Source organism: Podarcis melisellensis (assembly GCF_964234715.1).
Source record: "Podarcis melisellensis genome assembly, chromosome: 1".
In the NCBI taxonomy this organism is placed as follows: domain Eukaryota; kingdom Metazoa; phylum Chordata; class Lepidosauria; order Squamata; family Lacertidae; genus Podarcis; species Podarcis melisellensis.
This window is the reverse complement of record NC_138528.1, coordinates 49,665,739-49,693,455: the sequence shown is the minus strand read 5'-3', so window position 1 is coordinate 49,693,455 and position 27,717 is coordinate 49,665,739. Positions and strand designations below refer to the sequence as shown.

At 41.5% G+C, this 27,717-nt stretch overlaps 1 protein-coding gene across 4 annotated transcripts in view; it reads right to left on the bottom strand.

Annotated features, from left to right (window-relative positions):
* CKAP5 (cytoskeleton associated protein 5) overlaps window positions 1-22,485 on the bottom strand; it is a 45,178-nt gene extending 22,693 nt beyond the window's left edge. For all 4 annotated transcript variants that reach the window (XM_081900421.1, XM_081900422.1, XM_081900423.1 and 1 more), the window contains exons 1-23: window positions 22,393-22,485; window positions 21,605-21,798; window positions 20,572-20,778; window positions 18,823-18,994; window positions 17,316-17,448; window positions 16,797-16,900; window positions 14,295-14,408; window positions 13,820-13,924; window positions 13,331-13,420; window positions 13,081-13,245; window positions 11,897-12,025; window positions 10,724-10,903; window positions 9,918-10,031; window positions 8,976-9,086; window positions 7,821-7,913; window positions 7,394-7,579; window positions 6,240-6,334; window positions 5,083-5,140; window positions 4,875-5,000; window positions 4,551-4,690; window positions 4,194-4,368; window positions 1,943-2,056; window positions 572-700 (exon numbers count right to left, since the gene is read on the bottom strand). In XM_081900421.1, coding sequence (XP_081756547.1) covers window positions 572-700; window positions 1,943-2,056; window positions 4,194-4,368; window positions 4,551-4,690; window positions 4,875-5,000; window positions 5,083-5,140; window positions 6,240-6,334; window positions 7,394-7,579; window positions 7,821-7,913; window positions 8,976-9,086; window positions 9,918-10,031; window positions 10,724-10,903; window positions 11,897-12,025; window positions 13,081-13,245; window positions 13,331-13,420; window positions 13,820-13,924; window positions 14,295-14,408; window positions 16,797-16,900; window positions 17,316-17,448; window positions 18,823-18,994; window positions 20,572-20,778; window positions 21,605-21,798; window positions 22,393-22,449 — 2,991 coding nt within the window. In that variant the 5' untranslated portion in view covers window positions 22,450-22,485. The remainder of the gene's footprint in view (window positions 1-571; window positions 701-1,942; window positions 2,057-4,193; window positions 4,369-4,550; window positions 4,691-4,874; window positions 5,001-5,082; window positions 5,141-6,239; window positions 6,335-7,393; window positions 7,580-7,820; window positions 7,914-8,975; window positions 9,087-9,917; window positions 10,032-10,723; window positions 10,904-11,896; window positions 12,026-13,080; window positions 13,246-13,330; window positions 13,421-13,819; window positions 13,925-14,294; window positions 14,409-16,796; window positions 16,901-17,315; window positions 17,449-18,822; window positions 18,995-20,571; window positions 20,779-21,604; window positions 21,799-22,392) is intronic.
* Window positions 22,486-27,717: the final 5,232 nt, after the last annotated feature.

Genomic DNA, 27,717 nt, shown 5'->3' with positions numbered 1-27,717 from the left:
TGCCAATCCAATGTTTTCAGAAGGTTCCAGAAATCTTATTCCATGTCCTACATGTCCTGCAGTGAGAGGTAAAAGTAGCTGCTAAAGGGGAGAGAAAGGTATTGCTGAGATATTCATCACTATTACTGTGTGTTGTGATCTTGTCTGGTGTAGTTGGTTTAGGGGAATAATCCACTCTTGCCTGGCTTACTCCTGCTCACTTGAGGGGAACAGACTTCCATTCACAGAGCAAGGCCTCCACCTCTGCTCCCCCTCTCTCGCAATGAGCTGCAGAGAGTTCAGGTGTGTGCAGGAGACACAATAGTTGTTGGTACAAGTTTACAGTTTGTTCAAGAACAAAATAATGAACCCTCAAACTGCTTCAGAAAATTCCTATTTGATACTTGCCACTCTTGGGACACTAAAAGGAACTGGAGCATCCAAAAGTACAATACAAAGAAAGGCCTCAATTCACTACATTACATATATAAATAATTTACCTACCTAATGTGACATAATATAAAGTAGCTTTTCTCAGTTTCTCTTGACAAAGGATAAATGCAAAGTTCATTTACATGGAACAATCTTTTACCTCTTGCCTTAGGAAAGGATTCTCCTTCTTGAGCTCTTCAGAAAGGTCCTCCCCTTCCAACCACTCTTTCATGCCTGTCTGCTCTATCCAGGCATTCACAGTTGTTAGAGAAGCTGCTCGGACATTACTCTGAAGAAAAAACAAGATTTACACATGCTAAACTTCAGCAGCAGTAAGAAAATCAACAGAGCAAGGTTTGGGGGTCTTTTTGCAAGTATTTCTCTCTCCCTCTGTGTTTCCCATTAAAGGTACTTTTATTACAGTACACAGATTGCTTGAAAGACTGCAAGGGTCAGGGAACAACGGCTTCTTACTATACAGGCCCAAGTGGAAAGCCATTAAAAGATTCCATTTTATAAGGCGTTCCTACCTGTCTAACACATTTGTGTATGATACTTACAAAATAATTTTGGAGGGAGAAGGAAAGAAATTTAGTCTTCCTTGTACTCCCCACTCTTCCCTAACTGACCTCAAACCTTCTCACCCTGACTCAGCTTCCATGCACTAATCACTTGCTGAACGAGGAACCATGGTGCATGTCAAACGAGGTTTAGTGCTAATGTGACCTTTCAAAACACTCAGTGTTTTGTGGACAGACAGCACCTGAACTCAGCGAAATATTCAACTTACACCTCTTTCTTGACGTGGAAATTACAGCACATACAAAGAAGTGTACATTTCCCACAACAGAGACACAAAACTTTGAATCCTGAGTATACTACAGTGGTGCCCCGCAAGACGAACGCCTCGCAAGACGAAAAACCCGCTAGACGAAAGGGTTTTCCGTTTTGGAGGCGCTTCGTAAAACAAATTCCCCTATGGGGTTGCTTCGAAAGACGAAAAAAATCTTGCATCCCCCCCCGTGGGTTTTTTTCGCTTTTTTCTTCCTTTTTTTAAGCCGCTAAGCCGCTTATCAGCTGTTCCGCTGATAAGCCGCTTAACAGCTGATCGCTGGAAGCCGCTTGACAGCTGTAGCGCTAATCCGCTAAGCTGTCAATGGGCTTGCTTCGCAAGACGAAAAAACCGCTATACGAAGAGCCTCACGGAATGGATTAATTTCGTCTTGCGAGGCACCACTGTAATGCTATCCAATATTAGAAGCGCTGCATGCCAGTGGTGGGTGCGCCCACCCCGCATTCTTTCTGCACAGCACTCTTTATATACAGCTAATAAGGCCACACTGCTTTCCCAGCTTCCCAACACCACACAACACTGGTGGTTACAGAAAGGAGGAGGAGGACAGTAACTTTAACAAGGGACGGTGGTATATGTCAGTGTTAAATGAGGTCATATTCAAACAAGAAACAAGGTGATTTTGGTCTCAAATAGCCTTCATTCCTACAGGCTGTACTGAGAAATATGTGAGTCTACCTTACTGTCTCCAAGAATTGTGACGATGGGAATGCCCAGGTTTTTCACATGCTGCTTGATATTTGGGCCCATAGCAGTAGCAAGTTGTTGAAGGATGGTCAGGGTTTGCTGCACCTGGAAACAGAAGAAACACATGAACTTTAACTCTGAAATTGTCTTAGTCTACCTGCTCTGGCAATTTTAATGATCCAGTGTCATATCTCTCTTTTTTAGAAGTTTGTGAAGCAGTACGTTCTAACTTGTAGATAATAAAATGTTGCATTGTGGAGTGCTACTATTCACATTCCCAGTGACAACATTCAATCCCTTCTCTTGATTTTCTGCGATGAATCAGTATTCTGTGGATAATTTGGATGCTCCGTCCTCATTCAGCTGATTTGGGGGTACCATCCCCTTTGTGATCCCCCCCCATGCAAACCCTGAGGTTCCAACATTTCTCTCTTGCATGCAGTCCTTTTTGCTATGTAAACACTTGCAGCCTAAACATCAGAAAAAGAGGAAACTGGAAATGTTGATGTATGTTTACTTCCCTGGGTGTTAATCCTATCAATTGTTCTCTCTCTCTCTCTCTCTCTCAGGGGCGGGGGCATTTTCCTGGGATTCTTAACTGTTACTAGCAGAAAGATGCTTAGATTACTCCAGGGCTTTATGTCATTCATGATTTGCCCAAGGCTGTGGAGCTCTGATCACCAAGGTTTTTAGGTTTTAAAGAGAGGTAGGACCATATCTCTTGCTCTCTCTGTGAACTGTTTTCCTCCTTGGGTGACTACATAGGAGAAAGAAGGAATTGAGGAATCTAAAGCCATGTAGGTCTGCCACATCCTAGATTATTTGAAGTGAGGTAAACAAGGGATCTTTGGAACGTTAAGATTTTAAGCCATTTGGCGATCCCATGCTGGTCAAATGACCGGATAGTACAGGTACCCTTACAATAAAAGCCAGCAGAGTTGTGAATCTATATAGAAATACAGTGGTACCTCGAGTTACAAACACTTCAGGTTACAAACTCCACTAACCTGGAAGAGTTACCTCGAGTTGAGAACTTTGCCCCAGGATGAGAATGGTAATCGTGTGCTGGCGGCGAAGTGGCAGCAAGAGGCCCCATTAGCAAAAGCCCGCCTCTAGCTAAGAACAGTTTCAGGTTAAGAGCAGACCTCTGGAACGAATTAAGTTCATAACTAGAGATACCACTGTATGATTTTTCTGATCAGTTGTGGGATACTGGTTTCAATCGAGCATTGTGGAATGGTTAGCATTCCCTCCCTTTATTGCCTTCAAGCTCCACCCCGCCGCACTGTGTGTGTGTTCACAACAGTAAAACACAGAGTTCAGGTACTTTCTCACAAGTATTCTTTCTTAATTGCTGTCTCTGTCAGCCTCTCTCCAATTATAATAGGGAGCTATGCAATTCAGGGTCCTTAAAGACAGGCCACTTTAAAAACCAGCAACGAACATATCATAGGGTGGTGAGCGCATTCTTGTTTCCCCAAAGACTGATTTAAGTGTAAGGCCTATTCCAAGCAAGTACAAAACCAAGCAGTCTAGGCAGTTTCTTGCATATGGAACTTGGTTGCAAACAGATGCCCATTTAGACAGACTTATTGTTGTTGTTTTTGATAGCTAAGAAGCAGAAAAAGTAACAAAATAATTAAATTACTATCCACATACTGGAAAACAGCTGTGTATACATGGAAAACGGCATGTGCAACTGTAGGGAAAGCTACAAACACACATATTTTATGGGCATTTATAATCAAAGTAGTGTGGTAATTTAAATTTGCATTTGTTTCAAATCACAGAACCATGATCATCTGTAGTGGACTTTCAGGACAAACAGAAGCACCATTAACAGGAAGTTATGAAATCTGCCCAGCTGTGCTTTGGAGCATGTGCAACAAAGGGATTAACAAAGCTCAATTGTACTAATGTTGTGCTTTCAGTAGTATAGTGCATTTCCTCTGCTCTGACAGCAACAGAGCAGGTTCTCTGAGGTGCACAGAGTATATTTATAGCTGTACCATTTCCACTGTTTGTGCCAAAAGAACATCCACATCAATAGACAAACTAGCAATTGTAGAACTCTAGAGCTCCTTATTGTAGGAAAGGGATTAAATTGCATTAAAATGTCATACTAGATAACACTGTCATTTCAATCCTCCATGAAAGATTTAAATGAAACTGGTATTCATAACCGAAACATGACAAGACTACAAAAAGTTTATTTTCAATTCTACAATTTAACATAACCTACCAGGATTTTATTGGAATCATTAAGACGACTCTTCAGTGCAGGTGCAAGTTCGCCTATGTTTGGCTGTATGAATTTGGCTTCATTAATTATGCTTGCTACTTCATCCAGACCCTCCTTTCGGATTTTCCAGTTTTTATCACCAATTTTAGACACTAATTCAGATGTGATCTTATCACTAAAAAGAAGAGGAAGAGTTAGCACCTCAGATTAGTTTCTGTTAAACAGGATGAAATACACTGTAAGTATCTTAACAGAGAATACAAATTTACAACATAGCTTACAGATGAGTAACTATAAATTTGCATGTTGAAGTTGTAGCTACAAAAATTGTCCTCAGCATGCCAAAGCCATACAAACCTGATATCAGTTCTTGGCAAGAGATCCACAACATCATTTCCTGCATCCTCTTGTTCATCTCCTTCCTCCCCATCATCTCCACTGCCAGCCACGTGTCTGGTATTGCCTCGAGTTGGAGCAGGTGTTGTTTGTCCTTGCATCTGAAATGTCAAAAGAGAATGCATATTTGGGGGGTGGGTGTCAGCAGTGGTTAGACAGTCACATCATCTTGGTTCACATGCTTGCACAACACTGTATCTTAACTGAAAGTCGCACAAGCCACGGCTCCTAAATTGGTGCAATAAGCTGCTGAATACGAACATTTGCAGCACTTTGGAAGCTTACTTTTTCAAACTCAGCATCTATTTGGGAAAGAAGAGCAGGTTTCTCATCCTCGAAGAACATCCGCAAAGGGGGTCCCACATACAGATACATGACACCTAATAAGGTAATTGCAGATGTTCTCACCGCCTGTCAAACAGGAAAAAGAAAGGCTCAATTTCAACCATTCAGACTGAATTTAGAACTTAAGTTTGAAGAGAAGTTTACTCACAGGATTTGTAGCGGCAAGAGCAGTCTTAACGTTGCTGATAAAAGCCTTTACATTCAATCTGGAGGGGGGGGAATACACAGATTAGCTGAAAGCAGCACAACAATGCATATAAAGTAGCACGATACAGGACAGCTACTGGTTTGATTTGGAACAATTTGTAAGAAGCAACTGCTTTGGAATTTAAATCTCTAGTTTTCTGTTCAGCTCTTATTTACACAATGTACTTTGTCTGTTTTCACAATGGGATTGCAATTCAAATGGTACCTACAAGAAAATGTGTTTAATAATCCTGAGAACTGAACTAGTTCCATTTTCCTGAGGCAGGTGGTTTGAAGCTTCCTTGCTGAGAATTTGCACATTATACAGGAAACGTGGGACAGGGGAAATAGTGGGTAAACAGGCCCGGTGTATTTAGTTTTTAGTGAAAGACTAGATGTCAGTCCAACTAAAAAATGGAAGGCAGGGCAAGAAAAAAACAACAACCTCTTTCCTGTTCCAACTTTTTTCAAATGCTAGATGTCAAGAATAAAAAAGAGAAAGTTATTGGCCATGTGTCTTTTCTGACCATCATTTGACTATTATTACTCATCTTAAATCTTTCTAGGTAAGCCTGTAGTTAATTCTAGAGTAGTTTCTCTGACCCAGGTAAGTCTTTAACTGAATTACAGGAACCAACCAGAAATTCTTTAGCTATAGAAACTTAATAAACCATGGGGTAATGATGGCATCTTCAAACATTAAAGGGAATTCCACAGGTTCTCCTTAAGCCTGAATTTAAGAAAATTGTTATAAAATAATGATATTATACCAGATTAATGGTATATAACACCAACAAGAATATCCTAGTGACTGCTGGAAATACCAGGAAAACAACAAAGAATTATCACATGGGGGGTGCAAAGACACATTTCAGCCAGACAAATATACTCAGCACAAGTCTGGTGAAGGATGTGGTCTAGGGAGAGAGTGTGTGGCATGGGGAGAGTCCAGAGGGCCAGATGGAGAAACTGGGAGGGCCATATTCAGCTCCCAGGCCTGAGGTTCTCCACCCATTTTAGGTGATGCCCGATGATACAATAACTGACTGCAGTGCTTGATCTATGAGTCAAATGGCTCCTCTATATTGAAGCTCTTTATTCTAGTATTTTGAAACTTACCCAGAAAACCCAAACTCTTTAATTGCATTTGAAAGCCAATTCAAGGTTTCCGATTGGTTCTTTGGATTCTTCTGAGAAAAGGCCATTGACATTACCTAGAATGAAAACATAAGACTTTACCCACCTCCACAAATCAGGAACATGCAACCTTCTAAAATAGACATGATACCTATGGGTGCAGTGGCACTTACAGAGATTGCAAACAGCACCCAAGAGGCACTCCACTCCCTTCGACTGGATTTTTTAAAGCCTTAAAAAGAAAATTAGCCAAATGACAAGATCTCTTTCTTCCTGCACCTGCCATTGCTCAGCTGGGCAGTGGGCTGGAAGAATCTGAAGCAGTAACCTCTTCCCAGAGCTTTATCCTCTGGTGATAAAAAAACCTGACCCCCACCTCCGCAACACCCTGTCCCTCCAACCTAGTAATCTGGCATGTTGCTGCCCATGCTTTGCAAAAAGGCTTTTTGGGGGAATCAGAGGAAGCAGCATGGGGCAGTTCCGTTGCTAACCAGATATCAGCTGCTGCACATGGCAAGCACAAGCCTTTTGTTTTGTGTACAGAGCTGCTGCACATGGCAAGCACAAGCCTTTTGTTTTGTGTACAGGGAGTGTGACGGTGGTGGATGAACAGAGCAATCTATGTCTACCCATGAACCAGTCATTCTGAGGCTAGCCATACTCCTGCAGCAACCATTTTGTAATGGCACCTTTGTCAGTTTTACCTAAGCTGCCCATGAGACAAAAAAGGTTGGAAGGCAGTTTATGGCACATGGCCACACACACTTGTAATTATCTTAAGAACATAGGAAGAGCCTGTTGGATCAGGCCAATGGCTCATCTAGGCCGGCATTCCTTTCCCACAGTGGCCAAACAGATGCCTGTGGGAAACCAGCAAGTGGGATTCTGAGCTCAAGAACACTTTCCCCTCCTGTGGTATCAGCGACTTGCTCCCAGTAATTCAGTCTCAAAAGGAGGACAATGTAAAACTGAAGAGCAAAAAACATTGCATGAAGAGAGCTTTGATTAAATTACTGCTTTTGAAAATACAGCTAGAACTCATGCAGCCACAAGAATACGGCAGTAAGACTAACTAAAATAAATGACCAATAAACATGTAAAAACAGTTTTCATACTACTGTTAGCCTTCCACATACCTGTTCAGCAGTCCAAGGCAGCTGACATGCTTCTGCTATTGCTGTCAGTGCTTCTTTTGCATTGTTCCCACATTTCACATCACCAATCTTATCCACAAGACCATCCAGCACAATTTGTGCAGACGTTTTGGAGAAGGTTCCCTTCTGAGCAATCAAAGCAACTATGTGAAGTTTTATCTGCATCACCTGCATAGGAAAAATAAAGGATGTGAATGTAGCTTCAGCCCACGCCTCGTAGCTTTGGCTGTATGTACCCAGGTCTGATTTGGTTGATTCAGCATACTATTCTGAAGAGAATAGTTCTCAACGTTTTCCTAAACACCAATGTAATTTTGCTGGACTTCAGTTGCTATAAAAGATTACAGTAGTTAATGCTACAGCTTTTCCTAGCAGTAGCTCCATTAATAGCATAACAGTGCTGCTTTACCTGAAAGTTGGTCTCTTTCCATCCAGGTTTCTTGGCCAGCATCCTTACCAGAGCCTGGCAAGGCATTTCAGTTCTATCCATCAGCTCAACAGCCTTAAAGAGTAGGAGATGATAATTAATTCTAGAAAATGTGAAACGTTATACAATCCAGCACTCATTAGGGAACTCTTTTTCAAGTTATAGTCAGGCCTCCATTTAGCATCCACAGAATCTATTATCTTAACAAGAGATGTATCTATTATTCCCTTCATTTTAGGAAGAGGAGTTTTCAATTTTAAAAGTTTCACATGAAAATTATCAAAAGCAGCTTCTCTGTTTTGGAGATTTTGAATTCTAAGCCAGGTTTTGGTTAAATATTCTCCCCCATTTCCCTTGTTATCTTAAGTAAAGGGAAAGTCAAAATGACTTTGAAACACACATTATGTATATGCTGACTGAGATGAAGACCGTATAAAATATTCACCATACAACCCCATCAATTTGGTTCCATCTTTGTAAAGCTAACAGTGTGGGCTGGTTTAAAGGTTTCATGAACAGGTGAGATGTGTGTCCCACAGCTATCAAGGGGAGAACATAGGATAGCAAGATATTACCAAGGGTGGGCAGGGGAGAGAAGGAAGATGATAATTATTGTTGGGACTCCCATCATCCATAGTCAATGTGACCAACAGACAGGGATGATGGGACCAACATCATATGGGGATTCAAAACTGGTTCCCCTAAACCCTGCATGAACACTTGCTGGACTGCAGAAGCAAGGAATACTCAGCCTCAAGAGGAAATAACACACCAAAACAGAACAATAATGTAACTATTTTTGAAATAGCCTAAGCAAAGGTGTGGGGGAAGAAGCAATTCACAGCTCTCCATCAGCAAAGCCACGAGACTAACTAATGAATTTGAAGAGGATGTTTGATAGAGTGGGAAATGCAATTTCCCAGAAATAGTGTTCTAGCTTCGAAAAAGATGTTTGCATGTCCCATCAGAACAAACTCTGCATTTAGTAAGACAGGGATAGTCCAGAAGGTTATGAAGCATAGTATGATGCCCAAGGGTTTTTGTGGGCTTCAAAAACTATGAACAGGTGGTGTTTACAGCTCAAGAGACCACTTCTCTGATTCAGGCTAACTTCCAAAAGACCACACTCTTGATTACCTTTTGAAATTCTTCCATGCAAGCAAGCCTTTCTTTCCAGTTGCCACTGTCTAGCTGCTGTAGGCAAGCAGCTGGTAGGACAGCTGAAGCCTTCTCTTCACATACCTCAATCTGCAAAAAGAAAGAGAAAAGGAAAAAAATCTTATTTTGGTAGCTTATTCTTGTGCTGCAGCATATTTTATATAGCCAAGGGACCTAAATTAAAAAGAAAACCATACCCATGAGAGGACTTGTACAAAATGGTGTAATAATTAACACTACACTGAACTGTACTTATGGTGCACAAACTTTAGGTGTGTGCCTTGCAGGACTGCTATAAAACATCCCTTTTATTTGGGTCAAGAATAGCCAAGCCATTTCACATCCATGGTAGGCAGATGCATAAACTACAAGACTGCTTTTAAAATGTCCCAAAACTGGTATCCACACAAATGGCTAGAACATTTCAACTGATCCTGAATACTACTATGTAATTTAGCAAACAATTCCCATTCTGGCCTTCTCTAAGCCCTTTATGTTCTCCCCCCCTTTCTTCTTCAGCATGTTCATAAGCCCACTGATCTTTAGATGCAGAACAAAAGTATTATATCTGGCTTAAAAAAAAAAAAGGCTGCCCTTGCTAATTTTGTAACTTACTCTAGAGAAATACCACTCTGTTTAGACCTAACAGCGACTCAAATAATGCGAACATTATTTTGTACCAAATCAAACCTCTTTGTATATCCAGCTCTGTGCTGTCTACACTGACTGACAACAGCTCTCCAGAAGCCTTTTCCCAGTCCTATCTGGGGAGATACCATTAGGGACTGAACCCAGGACCTTCTGCATGCAAATCAGACGCTCTACTACTGAGCTTTGACCCTTCACAGGAAAAAAAAATGAACAGGTATTTTTTTAAAAACAGCATTTTACACTGAATTTTAACACAGATGAAGCACCCACCGAGAGTTCTGGCTCAAATATCTCCTTTACTTCGGATCCTTTCTTGCCTTTTGTTCCAGTACTTCCTGCCCCACCAGCTGCAGCTTGTTTACCCTTCTTGGGTGGGCCACCAGACTACACAGGAAGAAAGCAGCAGGTTAAGTCAGTTAAAGTTCTGAATCAAGTTCTGAATCCAAGCAAAGCTTGGATTGAAGCTTTAAAATGATGACCATGCCAGCTGTTGGGATGAGGGTAGGAAATTGAGTGAAAAGTAAAAAAAGAAAGAGATTCTCATTTTCTAGACTGCCTTTTCTCAAAAGACTAGCATCTGTCTACATCACATTTCTGGTTTTCCCATATACTCAGCCATCGAAATGTGATGTTTTAGGCTGATGGCATATCAACACAACTAAGGTATGCGTGACGATAGGCACCAACTGGAATACTGTAATGAACTTTCCTTGGGACTGTATTCAAAGATGCATTTGGATACTTCATTTGGTGCAAAATTCAATAGCTATGGTTTCCCCTTTTTGTACCAAAACAAATTCTATTTTGATGACAATTCAAAGTGTCCGTTATTACCCTTAAATAACCTAAATAGTTTACATCAATACTTATTAAAGGGCAGTCAGTCTATGTCCATATGATCCAATATCTGTTGTAGCTCCCAATATAGAGCATTCCCTTCCCATGGGAAAAACATCTGGCTCCCTATTTGTTCATTTGCCAATGCAGCTTATGTACTTTCTCACTGTGAACATGAAATTAGTTCTTTATATTAACACAGGTCTACTCAAAATTTAAACTGATTATGTTTCCCTTACCTTAGCCGCAGGTGCCTTTTTCTGTGCACCAGATTTGGAATTATCCTTTGTATCTTTGTCCCCTGCAGCCCCCGAAAGAGCTGGAGCCTTCCCAGCAATAGGTTTGCTCTCTTTTCTATCAGTTCCTCCACTGGCTCTACTACCACCAGCCAGCTCCACTTTTTCAGCAGACTCTTTAATCTAGTGGACAGAATCAGAAGACCAAAGGAGTTACAATAAATCTTCAGCATGTAACCATTAAGGCCCCCAAGAATCACTTATAATGCTTATTTGAAACCCACCCATCTGACTGGTTTGCCCCAGCCACTCTTGAAGCAAATAGAGGAATCAAAGAAGCTTAGTGAATAATGGAAGTCTCAGAGGTAAGGAACTTTTTTATATGAAGGGCCACTTAGCAACAAGAAAACTCAACAGAATGGAAAAGAAATGACTTTGACTGCCTCCTTGAAAGCTTCCTTCAGGCAGAGGTGGCAAATTCTGCACTGGGAACAAGAAGTCCATGAACATGGAGGCACAGCTCCTTTAAGCCTAACCACCTCTTTCCCCTTCATTCCTACAGAAGCTCCTTCCCCATCACTATGTACTGCTTATCTCTTGCTGGGAAAGGCTCAGGATTGAAGGGGTGGAGGCCCCAGAGCATGACTTTACCATGGGCCAGATGAAAGTTGGTTACAAGCCGAAATGCAGCACACAGACTGTGGAGATTCCCCACCAGTGGCCTAAAGCCCATGTACAGGCCTTCCCCAATGATGCTGTCTTTAAAAAGTAAAGGGGCCCTTGACCATTAGGTCCAGTCGTGACCGACTCTGGGGTTGCGGCGCTCATCTCGCTTTACTGGCCGAGGGAGCTGGCGTACAGCTTCCGGGTCATGTGGCCAGCATGACTAAGCTGCTTCTGGCAAACCAGAGCAGCGCACAGAAACGCCGTTTACCTTCCCGCCAGAGCGGTACCTATTTATCTACTTGTACGTTGACGTGCTTTCGAACTGCTAGGTTGGCAGGAGCAGGGACCGAGCAACGGGAGCTCACTCCATCACGGGGATTCGAACCGCCGACCTTCCGATCGGCAAGCCCTAGGCTCTGTGGTTTAACCCACAGCGCCACCCACGTCCCTGCTGTTGTCTTTAGAAACTGCCAAAGCCTAATGATTCAGTGTCAAAACAGTGAGACTTACCCGGTCTAGTTTTAGTTTGTCCACATCTGTTAGGAAAGGGTTCACTGCTTTCTCACCTGCCACCTTCAGGGCAGTACCCAGGGCTTCAAATGCAGCATCTCTAACTTCTGGAGCCGAATCATTAATATGCTGTAGCAAAAACACAAGACCTGAAGAGTTTGCCAACTAGATTTCTCGTTCACACTATTATTATTTATTACATTTCTTCATTTTTTTATTTTGCCCAAGGTAACCCAAAACAACTTACAAACAAACAAAAAAGGAAAAAAAGGGGGGGGGAGGCCAATCCTACATTGATAGATTAAAACCAAGGGGGGAAAGATACATTAAAAAATCATGCCCACTTCTAAAACGCCACATGTAGTTAAAGGTCAAAGGTCTGGTTATAGAGAAAAGTTCTGCCTGGCACCAGTCAAGCCTCCAGACCTCAAATTACAACTGCAGAGCCTGGGCTGGTTCATATGGCGAGAAATGGTCCTTGGGGTCCTGAGCCACATACAGCTTTATAGGCCAAGGGCAGCCCTTTGAATTAGGCCCAAAAACCAATTGATAGCAAGTGCAGTCAGGCCAGGATTGGTGTTATATGCTCAAGCTGTTTTGCTTTGGCGAGTACCAGGTTGCTAAATTCTGCACCAGCTGAAGCTTCTGAACTACCTTCAAAGGCAGCCCTACATATAACATATTGCAGTAATGTAACAAAAAAAAAAGGGATGATGCTCCGCCACTGATTATTATTATTATTAAGCATTGCAGCAAAAGGACAGAAATTATTAACTGCATTGATTCTTACAATTTGTCTTAAGCCCTGGATTTTTATTGTAAGCATGCACAATGTATAAGCCCTTTTCATAGTAAACCAAGTACAAAAAAGCAATTGTGTTAAGGGCTACAAAGCTTATTTGGCTTATTTTGGCTTTCCTCCCTTTGGAGAGCTACTGCTCTCATACCGGTCTCATCTCTCCTCAGGGTCCCTTCCAACTCTACAATTCTATGATTTCCTTTCTTCTCCAGAGTTAAGACATGCTGCCTGCTCTCCTACCTGGTTGAAATAAAATTCTTCTACGAAACACTTCATGATTGTTGTGCATCCCAGCACAAGAATCACTACAGAAACACTCTCCAGTTCCACATACTACTTTCAGCCAAACAAAGACCTCTACAATGCTAAGAACATCTTTTTTTACCTTGAGAAGCGCAGCACAGAAGGGTTTCAGCAGGCTCTTAGAAAGGACAGTAGAATTGCAGTGACGAAAGCTTCTTGCGATGAAGAGGGATGTCTGTTGCTTGATGGTTGGGTTTTTGTTATCCATCACAGCCAATATATCCTCACTTAGATTTTGTAACGTGGTCTAGAATGGTTGGTTAAAGGATATTAGTTCTGGCGAAACCATGGTCTGCCAAATTTGTTTAAAATACTACTAGCCATGCACTTACAGTCAGGAAGATTGCATCAATGGCTTCTTGCAATGCTTGTACGACCTGAGGCTTTTTCTCCTTGAACTTCTCTAAGATAGTTGGGACAACCTATAAAAATTGTTACCAAGGTATTAAGAAGTTGAAATTAATGTTTGATTTCCCACTGTGCTCTAAGAGAGTGCACAATAAGAAAACTCCTGTTTGCCCCATACACAGAAAAACAAACACACTGAACTTGTACTACTTCAAGGAACACTGTGCGAGTAGCCTATTCAAGATAGCCCTTTAAAATAAGGTTAAATATTAAGAAGTGCTCTTATTTTTCCTTTTAAAAAGGAAGGGGGAAAAGCGAGGTGGGAAAGCCTTCCTGTAGATGCTCTTTTTCATCACGCTTTGTTAGAAGTTTAACAGAAGAGTTTCATATTCAAGCAGCAGGAGCCAGTAACAGCCCAGTGCTCACCTCAGATATTCTATTCTGCAGATAATAGTTGTATTCTGCATACTTACATGACCTGCATACTGTCCAAATTTCTTCCTGAGACCAGTAGCCAGTCCAGCAAGGCATTTGGCAGCCAAAGCAACCAACATTACATTGGTATCCTTTCCAACAACCTGTGGGGGAAGAGGAACATTACAATCCAATAGTCTGAGATCTCAGATTATTTGGACGGGATGTCTAAACAAGCAGCAGCAACAGTGTACCTCTGCAAACTCAGGAGAACTATACTAGACACTGCATTTCCCCACCCAACCCCTTATTCCACCTATATCAATTGCACTCCCACATATTTGAATGTCAGCATTTCTATTCCCATTCCAGCAATTCAAACACTGTCACATGATCAAATCAATCCCATGAATGAACTTTATAATCACACTCTGTGTTAACCAATGAATTATCAAACCTCTTTTTAAATACAGTAATAGTGATGCCACATATTTGGCTTGGAAAGGACTATTTGGGTATTAGAGAGGTCCTTGCCTTTTTAAGAGCTTTCACCAAGTCTGCATAGTCTCCAGCTTCAAGTTTGGGATTTTTAACTAGCACTTCCACTGCTTCCAAAGCTTCTTTTCTCTCCTGCCATTTTTTGGCCTCCTGCAATGCAAAACATAAAAATTATATGTACCTTGGTCTTCAGAAATTGTTGCAAATCCTGTAACATTAACCAGAACACTTGCAGACACAGCCTTCTTCAGCCATTTGTTTATTACATTGTCAGTATAGATTTTTCTATGTGTGTTGAGGGAAAACTTTTACTACCAGCAGACATAGACCCAAATAGATGTGCACTGTTTCTAGAAAAACATGTAGCCTTATATATACAACATGATTTATGTCTATATATATGCATTATTGGACATGATGCGCTTTTGTGCTGAGGCAGCATCTCTGTGTACAGGAGAAGCACCTTCACACACTTGTAGAAACCCAAGATAAACTGAAGCACTTTTATTATTTTCATTCAATGACAGCTCAGGAGTTCCCATCAAATACTTTAATGTCCCTGGACATGAAGCCATTTTAATTAAGACTTCTGAAAAATGAAGCTGTTTTGTAGATACATAGAACATGACAGTTAATTGTGCAAGAAAATGGGGAAGATAGTTTAGTGTCTATGGTTCAGAAAAAGATTACAGTGGTGCCTCGCAAGACGAAATTAATTCGTTCCGCAAGTTTTTTCGTCTTGCGAGTTTTTCGTCTTGCGAAGCACGGTTTCCCATAGGAATGCATTAAAAATCAATTAATGCGTTCCTATGGAGACCGCTTGCCAGGCTGGCGGTGCGGAGAAGGGCTTTTCTCCCCACCGCAAGCCTTCAGGACAGGTCCGGGAACAGAGGGGAAGGCGCGCAGCGCTTCTCCTCTGTTCCCGGGACTTGCGGTGGGAGGAGGGTTTTTCCTCCCCACCGCCAACATTCAGAACAGCATTCTGAATGTTGGCAGTGGGGAGGAAAGCCCTCCTCCCACCGCAAGCCTTCAGGACAGGTCCGGGAACAGAGGGGAAGGCGCGCAGCGCTTCTCCTCTGTTCCCGGGACTTGCAGTGGGAGGAGGGTTTTTCCTCCCCACCGCCAACATTCAGAACAGCATTCTGAATGTTGGCAGTGGGGAGGAAAGCCCTCCTCCCACCGCAAGCCTTCAGGACAGGTCCGGGAACAGAGGGGAAGGCGCGCAGCGCTTCTCCTCTGTTCCCGGGACTTGCAGTGGGAGGAGGGTTTTTCCTCCCCACCGCCAACATTCAGAACAGCATTCTGAATGTTGGCAGTGGGGAGGAAAGCCCTCCTCCCACCGCAAGCCTTCAGGACAGGTCCGGGAACAGAGGGGAAGGCGCGCAGCGCTTCTCCTCTGTTCCCGGGACTTGCGGTGGGAGGAGGGTTTTTCCTCCCCACCGCCAACATTCAGAACAGCATTCTGAATGTTGGCAGTGGGGAGGAAAGCCCTCCTCCCACCGCAAGCCTTCGGAGGAGGCTGGCGATGGGGCGGAGAGCCCTCCTCCCCCCGCCAGGCTTCGGAGGGCTTCTCCGAAGCCTGGCGGGGGGAGGAGGGCTCTCCGCCCCATCGCCAGGCTTCGGAGAAGCCCTCCGAAGCCTGGCGGGGGGAGGAGGGCTCTCCGCCCCATCGCCAGGCTTCGGAGAAGCCCTCCGAAGCCTGGCGGGGGGAGGAGGGCTCTCCGCCCCATCGCCAGGCTACGGAGAAGCCCTCCGAAGCCTGGCGGGGGGAGGAGGGCTCTCCGCCCCATCGCCAGGCTTCGGAGAAGCCCTCCGAAGCCTGGCGGGGGGAGGAGGGCTCTCCGCCCCATCGCCAGGCTTCGGAGAAGCCCTCCGAAGCCTGGCGGGGGGAGGAGGGCTCTCCGCCCCATCGCCAGGCTTCGGAGAAGCCCTCCGAAGCCTGGCGGGGGGAGGAGGGCTCTCCGCCCCATCGCCAGGCTACGGAGAAGCCCTCCGAAGCCTGGCGGGGGGAGGAGGGCTCTCCGCCCCATCGCCAGGCTTCGGAGAAGCCCTCCGAAGCCTGGCGGGGGGAGGAGGGCTCTCCGCCCCATCGCCAGGCTACGGAGAAGCCCTCCGAAGCCTGGCGGGGGGAGGAGGGCTCTCCGCCCCATCGCCAGGCTTCGGAGAAGCCCTCCGAAGCCTGGCGGGGGGAGGAGGGCTCTCCGCCCCATCGCCAGGCTACGGAGAAGCCCTCCGAAGCCTGGCGGGGGGAGGAGGGCTCTCCGCCCCATCGCCAGGCTTCGGAGGAGGTCCGAGGACAGTGGGGAAGACGCGCTGCACTTCCCCGCTGTCCCTGGAGATTTCCCTATGGGCTTTCGTCTTGCGAAGGAAGCCCATAGGGAAATTCGTTTTGCGAAGCGCCTCCAAAACGGAAAACCCTTTCGTCTAGCGGGTTTTTCGTCTTGCGAGGCGTTCGTCTTGCGGGGCACCACTGTATTCATTTGTGTATTTATTATTAAGGTTACAGAAGGAATAATGGTTAACTGAATCATCACTTACAATTTTGTCATAGAAATCTTTAGGAAGTTTGGAGAGAATTTCAACAGCTTCCAGAAGTTCATAGGCATCCACCTGTGGAACAGCCTCATCACCATCATCTCCTCCTATTGAAAGAATTGTTAGTATATATAGCCAGACACTGTTATTATATATATTTTATCCTCCGCCTTCTTCTCTGACAAGACTCAATATAGCTTAAAGATGATTAAACATTAATAGAATTTTTAAAAAATGTTTAAAACATATGTTATAATACGTTCTAAATAGGTTTAAAACATACAAATAATTTCAATAAAAACAGCATGGCACTAGTCCATGATGGGCTAATTATGTCACTATTTTTACTTTATTATATGTAAAATAGTAAGCTGTGAAGCAGAGTATTAACTCTGCAATCAATGACTTTTCCTAGAGATTGATGTGCATCAACATTTTATGCCAGCTTATGTTTTTTGACCGCCTTCATCTGACTCTTAGTCAGCAAAGTTATCTACTGTGAAGTCCCAAGTCAACAGTTACCTCCATCTGCATCTCCACCAGCTGCCTGTTGCTGCTCAAACTTTGCTTTCATTTCTTGCTGGGAGCGAAGGAACCGTGACTGCTTGGGAGCTGATACCGGTAGTTTGACCCATTCTTCTTCCAGTTCTTTTAACTGCAAGAATCAAAACACAAAATGTCCTACTGATATGTGTGCAGTGCTATTCTCCCTTGTCACAAGTAAAACTGTTCCTTAAGCTTGCCATAATCCTGAGCTACTGTAGGAAAGCTAGAGCAGAAGATCATTAACATCTCTTCATTACCTAGGTTCAATTTAACTGCTTTTTTATCAAATTAAATTCAGGGAAATTAATTAGTGTGCAGTGGACTCCAAAAACTCTGTCTTAAGGGGGGTGGGGTGATTCACAGCAGTATACTTTCACTTAAGACAAGAAAATGACATTCATTATTTGCGAGCTGACAAATTTTGGACCGTGTCAAACACAATTCCCAACTCAAGTTATTACTTGCTAACTTGAACATATGAATTACTATCACATCAGTTATGCAACATTTTATCAAGTCTGGCAGCTAACAATGCAGGCCTAAGCTAAAAGTGATAAATCTATTATACAATGCTGCGACTTCACTTGAATGTGTGAATTTATCTGCCAGTTTAAAAATAGATAAAAATGTTGAGACAGATCTAAAAACATGCAGCAAAATATTACATCTGAGATTTCTCATGGAAAATATTAGTTAAGCATCAGTTCAAGCTAGGGTCTGGTGGGCATTTCTTATATAATAATTTTGTAAGCCTGTCATGCTGAAGTTTGTGTAGCTGCCTAAGGCCAATGTAACGACAGAGCAGCAAGCAGGCAAATTTAAGCAACAGCTATTTAAAGAAGGGTGAGAGGAGTTTCAGAGAGTGGTTTGTTAAAAGGGAGTGAGAGTTGGGGCAAGCTGCGAGGTGAAGGGAGATGTGGGTGTCCTGTGTGGGGCTTGGCAAAGAGATGGGCAAGATGTAAAGAGGAGAGGGGCCAAGTGTGGGGGTATGGGGTTGGCAGCCCCTAGTACAACAATATTTACAGTTTTACTTTCCCTAAAACCAAGACCCTACTTCTAAGTATCTCCTTTGCTTACTGGATAATAGTGCTCTTATTTATGAATTGCTCCTCTACTTAAAGGGGGGAAAGCCCAATGAAAACACAGATACATCACTGGGGTTCAAATATGCCTGCTCTCTTGCTTTTACTTAGCCACTTCATACTTAGAACATGGTCTAGGAGATACTCTACCTTTTGAAGCTTAAAGCTAAAGAAAGGGACATGGTGACCTGGTCACATTAAGCCTCTATGTGAAGTAGCATCTTGTTTGGGAAGACTCCGCATGAGTTCTGGGTCAACCCCATCCCTCCTGCTTAGGTTAAAGATTTACTCATTTCCTCCCTTTTGCTCAAGTCAAAGGATGTAACAAAAATATACCCTGCTCTACTGGTGGGCGGCTTCTTACACTAAGAATGCTAGAACACAGTGCTTGCCAAGCTTACCTGAACAGAGTTTATATTCTGTAATGGAGGCCTGAGAGCATCCCTTATCCACCGATAGATCTCAACAGCGAGAAGTTTGGCTTCATCTCGAACAGCCTTCTCTCGAGACTCAAAGAGTTTTGGCAACACTTTGATTATTGGCTTCAGTGAGATTATTTTTGAACCAAATTCACTGAAATGCAAGACAAATAAATAAATAAATAAATAAACAATGCACATTGACTCAGTTATTCTTAGGTCCTGCTTGCACGTCATGGTAAGCCACTGCCATGGTTTCCTGTGAATGAGCTATGAACTTGGCTGAATCTCTTCACTGAGCCAGGAGCAACAAACCACAACCACTGGCTTAACGTAATGTGCAAAACAGCACTCATTGTTCCTTCCAAACAAACTGTGTTTGGTAAGCCAAGAACAAGTACTGGTTTGTCTGGAGAAAACTAACAATGAGGGCTGGTTTTCATGTTACACTTAGCCCAAGGTTCATGGTTTTCTGTTCCGAAATTTGACAAAGGGAAGAGCAGAACAGGAGTGATTCAACAGCATACACTAGATTGCCACTTTTTAATGGTTTATGACTTACTGTGACATCAGAACATGGCTTATTTAAGTTATTATAATAGAAGAACTATGTATACTAGTTCTTTCATCTGGCAGATCTGTACTGGCAACAATTTCAATCACTGTTAGTCTGAGATTACTCATACTGTACTAAACTGCCAATATGTACAACCTTCTCTTAACATTTAATTTGAAAAGTGTGTGAGTCTGTGAATACAATGCACAACACTAGATGCACTTGTAAGAATTTCTCACACAAATTCAATCCTAACTGTATTTAGGATTTCAGCCTTAAATGCACATAGTTGCTTAAACTGGATTCCCTGCATTCCCCACTTATGGAATTTCATGTTTGCCTACTTTTGAGTCATACAAACATGGGCAATGGGTTGAATCAATGTCTTGTGAGTGAAGTTCTGCTCATGCAATGATTAATTTAGCAGCAGCTATAATACTCCTGCTTATAGCTATGAAGTATATATAAAATAATTTAGATATCTGGATTATAATCAACTGCTTATTAACAATCTCAGTATCTGAACATATGAATGGTGCAAGACTGAACAGTACTGAAGATAGAAATTAGTTTTTTCCATGGATTCCTTCAATAAAACACTTTGAAAATGGGAGTACTTGTGATTAGACTTGCAACTATTTAATAGATAAAACATAACCAAAGAAGTCAGAGAGGAATTAGAATAGTTATTTAGATGCATCCACAACATGATCGAGCGGGAGCTACCCATTTTTAAAGTCACAAACTACTTTTGAAACCACCATTTATTTATTTTTAAAGTGACCTGGCATGCTATATGAGCTAGTATTAAAGTTAAAAGCCATTATGGGCATGTGACACTCTCATGGCTTCTTTGATCCTGGACAAATATTTTTGCTTTGTCTTTGACAATTATTTTATTAATCTGAAAGCAGCAATTGTTGAACAACTATGCTACCAGCAGGAATGTTTTTAAGGAAACCATCTGTTAAATTAGATAAATTTCTCTCCTTGGCAGTGCAGTAAGCTACAACAGAGTTCATCAAGAGCCAGACAATTCAGTGTATTGCTCTGTTCTAGTAGACTGTTATAATTGCTTCAGTGCACTCTCAGATACCAATACCAAATTCTATTAATCACCACAAACACCCCTCTCCTCACATGGCGGGAATGACAGCTTCTTCAGCTTAACTTACCTTAGTGCTTTCCTCAGTGTTTCTATACATGCAACTATGATCTTGGGATTCTTGTTGTCCAAGCCTTTCAGAAGCTCTTCTTGTACTATCTCCCCTTTCTCGATTTCAATAAACATAAGACATATGTCTGTGCCAAGCTCCTTGGCTCTAGCTTTAGGCTGATTAAACACTTTATTTACAACTCCAGACACCACTTCTCCTGTTGTTCTTTAAAAAAAGAAAAAGAAGGCAACACTTTTAGGTCACATAAACATTAACCATTCTGTTCCCTGGGGGAATTAAGTTTTGTTTGTTGTATGTACAGGAATGCACTCTACTCCAAACAAATCATAGCACTAATCTCCATCCATGTTCTTCTGTCTAATGCTGGACTCTTACATATCTTGTTAAATGACCTAAGGCAGCCATTTAAACTTTTAGTCTGATCACAGTCAATTTTCATGCAAAGTGTATCTGAAGTGTCCTTTAATGACTCATTCCAACCCTAAGCAATAGGCGAATAGATCACCCTGAAATATAAGGTTCCCTTGTAATTCAAGAGTACATGTCAAATATTGGTTTACTGACATGTATATGCATCACTTAATTTTTCTCAGCTTGACCAGCAGCTCTTAGGCTACCCATAAACCACTTGATGTAAGTAAGCAGCAATGTGATGCTCGCTTAAAAACTGCAACTGGATTTTGTACCCCTTTTAATTCCAAATCTTTGTCTATGATTGAAACTTTTTTTCTGCTTTTCAAAGTTTACCGAAAAGTAACACTATTGCTAAAAGATGTGTAAGATACAATTCTGAATGAAAGCATTTATTAGAAAGGAATGAAATTTTGGGTCAATTATGAAAGAGCAACAAAATCTTGCAATAGAGAGATTACAAGAATAGGTAAAAAATAAGGTTTTCACAAGAGCATTTCTAGAGTCTCAAGAAAAGTCAGAGTCACTTAATTAATGCTTCCTCTGGTGAATTATCTGCAACAAGGCAAGAGTTCCTTCAAAGAAAATGTGGAGTGAAGGCAAACACCAAGTAACTTACTTTCCTGCTACATGGGCATTTTCAACATAGGCAAGGGCTGCTTCCAATCCTTTCAGTTGAGCAACTGCATTAGAGTCAGTCACAAATTTCTTTACAAGTCCAAGATACTTGGACCATTCAGGGCTCTTCTCATCATCTATCTTCTCAAACAGCTTCAAGGCTTCTTCATAGCCATTTAACCTAGCCTTCCACAACTAGGATGAGAACAGAAAGATATCAGGAAGATTTCTGCTTAACTTGAACAAGATATTAACTCTCTAAAAGAATAGCCCCCCCCCCTTATTAGAACAATAAAAGCAGCATGTGAGAACTAGCACCTAAATTTTTCCTACAGCTTCTCACATAACAGACATATTTACTACCAGCCATTTCCATTTTGCTCTGTTAAATATTTATCAGTGACCCCATAAGACAAAAATCAAACAAAGTAGCTATTTTTCTATAGCCTCTATAACTGATTTTGAGAGTATTCGTAAAACAGGTCTTCCGTTATGGCTGGAAGCAAAGTCACATGCTATGCAAGTCAGTGAGCAAACTGGTCTCATTTGAGAAGACATGCAGAAGAACATCAAACATTTCAAATAATTATACAAAAAGACCAAATAATTAATAATAATAATAATAATAATAATAATAATAATAATAATAATAATAATTTATACTCCGCCCAAAAGATTAGTGTATACACAAGTCATTTTGAAGTTATCCATTAACAAGTTTGGCAGCTAACATACACAAATACTCAATCTTGTCTTAACTTGTGTTACAGTTTAAGACAATCTTCTTACCTTGTGTTCACATTTCTGATCAATGGGTAATTTCATCCATTCACTATCATCCCCCATGGTGCTTTAGTTTCTTGTAAATCAGTAATTCCTAGGTAGGAGGGGGGAAAGTAAAATTAACAGTCACTGGTCATAGTTACATTTGCAAAATACACACAAACCTCAATTTTTACTGTCAATACACTATCAATGCCACCAGAAAAGGGCTATAGAAATTACAATGAAATGAGAAAATATATCATTAAGTAATTTGCTGTTCCTCTTTTGGCAGACACAAAAGCAACAGGAATCTTCCTTCAGAATTATATAGATGTAGCAATTAATGTTCTGTAGTAAGGAACATAGTTAATCGGACTCTCATTCAGTCCCCTAAAGGGCTTTTAATATATTCTGAAACACACCCAACTCTGTAAGATCATTCCAAGACATATGCAAGTTTATGTGTATAGTAGTATTTTAACATAAATGCCTTTCTCAGAGCTGATAGAGTCAACTTCATCAGGTCAATAATGTATTTCTAAATGCCAAATTCAACTAATGATGCACAATACAGAGCAAGTTATTAAGCCACTAAATTAACTGCGCTTTTAATCCCGACAACCAGCATTTTCCAGACTGCAGAAGCACCTCTACCTTCCTACAGCCTGTTCTATTTCCTGTCTGCACCACTAAAGTCTTGTTATTCACTTGCTGATATGCAATCCCACAACCCTCTGTCACCTAACTCAACACGGCTGCACCAATATGCCCTCATCCCATATTAACCCTCAAGTGATTATTGCTGCACCATATTGCTCAATATGCTCAATATGCCCTCATCCCATATTAACCCTCAAGTGATTATTGCTGCACCATAACCAAATGGGCTACTATCAACTGGAGGAAATGTAACACATTAGCTCCTGGCAAGGGATGGCAAGTCTGTGGTGCCCCAAAGAATAGATTTAAAAAGCTTTTTTATGCAAGACTGTGGAAGAGAAACAGAATTTTAAGCAACTTCAAGTGATCTTACTGGTGTATTCCCCCCCCCCCAATTCCTGTGTATAGGAAATACACAAGGAAATACAAATTCAGCAACTACTTTCAAACCACATTGGAGCTGGAGGAGGTCCCAGGATGACTTCCAAAGACCGTTCAGCAGTGGAAAAACCTCTCATCTTCCAAAGAGAACATGCTTAACAAAAACACCATACACCTATTACCAGTTTAATCTAACTTCTGTGGCCAGGTTGAAAGGAGAGGTTAAGCTAATAAAATAAGTCAACTATTTACACAGAATTACTTCACTGAAGCCACAGTAGGTTGAGATTGCCTTACCTAATATTAATTATGGACAGGAAGCAGAGCACCACCCAATAATTTCAATACCTGTTCCAACACCTCCTACACATTCTGTATAACGTCTGAACTAATATATAAAATATTAAATAATGCCGAAAACATTTCAAGGTTCTCCAGAATAGTTACAAAGAGGTCATTTTTATTCATGAAAAAGAAAGAGTTGGAATGTATTTGAAGGCTATCTGGTCCAACTAGTATAAATAAGATTTTCTGATATTAGCAATAAGGTATAGACACACTCTTAAGATGACAAGTAAAGCCTAGAAGATTCAGGCATGCCAAAATCTACTCAAGGAGGCAAAAAGGTAACAGCATCACCAGCAAACTTGGAGAAACAGCATCTACTTTATTGATAGCATATACTGTATTAAAAGGAAAAAAATCAACTTTGTAAAATGTTACATTTTTTTATATAGAATAGCATTTGAGTTACCTCAAATGGGAACAAGTATCCATTTCCAACTATGAGGCAAATTCCCCAAAGCTCTTCAGGATTGTGTATGCAGCAGTTTAAGAATCACAGGCATCCCAATTACTGGTTTTGCTACAAAAGTGTATTCCCACTGTCAGTTATTACAGAAGGGATTACAAGATAGTCATTGATATTCAGCACTTAATATATACAACCTTCACAGATCACAGAATTATTTTATTTTCCCTTATCACATTTTTACTCCTCGTCCTTCTCTTGGTATAATTTTCTTATAAAACAAAATAAAAATTCAATAGTAGTATTTTATTGAAATAGTTAAAAACAATAACATTAATACCAGTAGATCATAGGCACTGAAACTAAAAGGCTCTTCGTGTCAGTTGTTAAATGTTAAAGAATGCAGGTGCAATTCTCTTTCCAAACAGTCAAAAATAAAAGACAAGCCTCAGGCTCCTAATTTAATAAGTTATGTAGGACAATCCCTCACACTGGCAACTAAAACTATGGCAGAAAATGCTTACCAGGTCCCTAAAAACTGTATAAAGAACAAGTGCACTTATGAGATTTCAACAGTGAACCAGGCACTAAAATACCATACAAAACAGGATAACGACTGTCAACCTTAACAATAATTTTAAAAGCATATAGCTTGTTTGCAATAAACTAGTCATTAATCCAAGTTTCAAAATGTGAGGTAGTTTCCTTACATGTCATGCAGAAAAGCTACTCGTCTCTTATAAAAAGGTAAAGGTAAAGGTACCCCTGCCCGTACGGGCCAGTCTTGACAGACTCTGGGGTTGTGCGCCCATCTCACTCAAGAGGCACATAAGATTTTAAGTGAAGCACTGCAGTAGCTGCAAAAAATGTGATTTTTTTAAAAAAACAATATTTTGTGGTCCTTTGCAACAATACAAACAATGCTTTTAAAGTAGTTTTCCCCCCACTACCAACTTGAGTATTTTCCTCGCCTGTTGGCTTTAGATGGAAGTAGTCAGCTCCCTGTATGAGAAGAAAGCTAATGTTAGTGTCCAAGTGCTCAAAAAGGATATGGTTGGTTAAACTGGGATGCCCTCTACTGTCGTTCTGGTTTCCAATTCCTTTCTGAGGCACCTTGAACAGGTTACCTGCTCTCACAACCACAGACTGTTTTCTGGCTCCCCTTGGAAAGACTCAGAATAGGTTAGGATGGCGCAAGACTCTTTTCCTTTGCACTCCCTGACGAAACTGCCTCTGGATGCTTCCTTGCATTTGCCATAGAAGCAGCTTATGTTGCAGCTGGGGTAGCGTCAAAACCATGCAGTCAGCTGTCCCACATCACTTCTGTCCTGGTAATGTTTATCTCAAGCTGAGAAGATCATGCTGCTGCATAAACAGGCAGCATTTGCTCAGCAGATCCCAGACACCAGTAGGGGCAAATCACAGTCGTGCACCCACCCACCAAATGATCAACATAGCATGAAGCAGGCCTTTTATGAATCAGCTATTGCTACAACACAATGAGCATACATGACATCTTAGAGCTTCATAAGCGCCCCTACCCCCACTTAAAATAGACAATGGCTCTATTAAAATGTCATGCATTCAGTCTTCAGTGGCTTGGAAGTAATGCCTTGTTAATAGTCATAGGCCCCTTGATTTTGAAAAAGAAAACTGAGGTGAGAGAGTGGAGCAAATGAACCCACAGCACATGAACCGAGATATGAACAGAGACAGTGAGGAAGAGAGAAGAAAAGGAGGGAGAACCAAAGGTAGCTCAGGATAGATGTGTTCAATTGCAGTACACACTGTGATCGCTACTTTTGAACTGATACTTGGATCACTGCCACTGTTGTCATTACTCCGTAAGTTACTATTGTTTTGCTGCAACCAAGGAAAAGCTTTGCTCAAGATCTCACTTAGAAGCAAAACCTCAGATTAATTTTTAATAAAACTTTCCTTTCCCATTCTATTTGCAAAACTTCACCTGTAGCTACCCAATGCTTAAAAGATGAAGCAACTGAAGATCAAATCTGTTCATTCAGCTTGCCCTCCTTTTTTTTTTTGCTTTCTATGCGGAACTCACATCTAATTTTGTAATTATTCTATGACATTAGCTAGGCAGAGGAATTGTAATTTGTTCTGGACCACCTAGCAAGTATGGTGAGCCAAGAGTTTATTATCCAGTGCATTCTACTGTTTAACATTGTGATGGACCTCCACCATCACCCACAGCAAGACTCAGCACAAAGATTCACCTATCAAACAACAACACAACCAAGCCATCTCAAAATGTTACTATTCACAGAAGCTGCTTTCAGGACACAAATGATAAAAGCTTTCTAATATCAGAATTGTACAGAATTGATTATTTGTGTTTTAAATACACAATGTGACTTTGAAGTATCTAATTGCAATCCTACATACAGCTATTCCAGAGTATACCACACTGAAATCCGTAAGATTTATTTCAAAGAAAACATCTTCAGATTGAGCTAAAGATATCAGATTGAGCTAAATGATCCAGCACCTTTATGTCTTCTCAATTTCAACAGGATTAACAGACATGCTTAACTTTTTCCTACTTTCAGACAATGGGGACTTAGAAGTGCTTAAATTTGACTGCATCATTTGAAATATTTTACAGTATAGCAGTTGCTGTTTCAAATATAAAAAGAACAACAACAACAATAATTTTTATTATTTATAACCCGCCCATCTGGCTGGGTTTCCCCAGCTACTCTGGGCAGCTTCCAACAAAAGATTAAAATACAATAATTCATCAAATATTTAAAATTTCCCTAAACAGGGCTGCCTTCAGATGTCTTCTAAAAGAAAACAGCCAATCAAAAAGAACTGGGGAGAGAGAACAAATGAACTGAGCACTCCAACAAAGTAATCATATGTTTTCAGAAGCCAGAAACACAGTGCTTGATTAGGGTTACTCTCAGAATTTAATAAATGGTAGGATTTTGATGATTTGGGTTGTGAAGGGAGAAATACAATCTGCAGATCAATTCCTGGACTAGCCTATGCTAAACAACCTGGCCAAGTGAGGGCCTTTAAGAAACAATAGAGAATCATTGAGGAATTGTCCTTTCCCCCCACCCCAGGTGAACAGTGACTGGGGATTTGGAGGGTCGCCAGCGAAACAATGTTTGAGGTGACAGGAAAAGGGAGTCTGCTAGTAAGGGGTTCTGAGAAGGAGGATGAAGAAGGGTTGGGAGCCGTTTTTTGGACAGGCTGGCTGAGAAAATTACTGGGAGAGATGACTTGGACTCCAGAGCTGCACTGCTGTGGGATACAAGCCTCTCTTAAAATGACCATGCTGTAAGATCTGGACTCCCTCAATGCAGATTGAAGGGGTAAATGAATGAATAACCCATATTTCTTAAAGCTACACCAGTCTCTGCTGTGTCTCAATCCCCATGGGCTTTTGCCACCACCCAGCAGAGAGAGTGGGAGGCACCCAACTTTTGTAACAGTCTTAAAATTGAAGCATGGGGTCGTGAGACTTGCTTCTGGGTAAACATTATAGAATTCTGCTATAACTCTAGAAACTGCTTGTTGTTACAAGC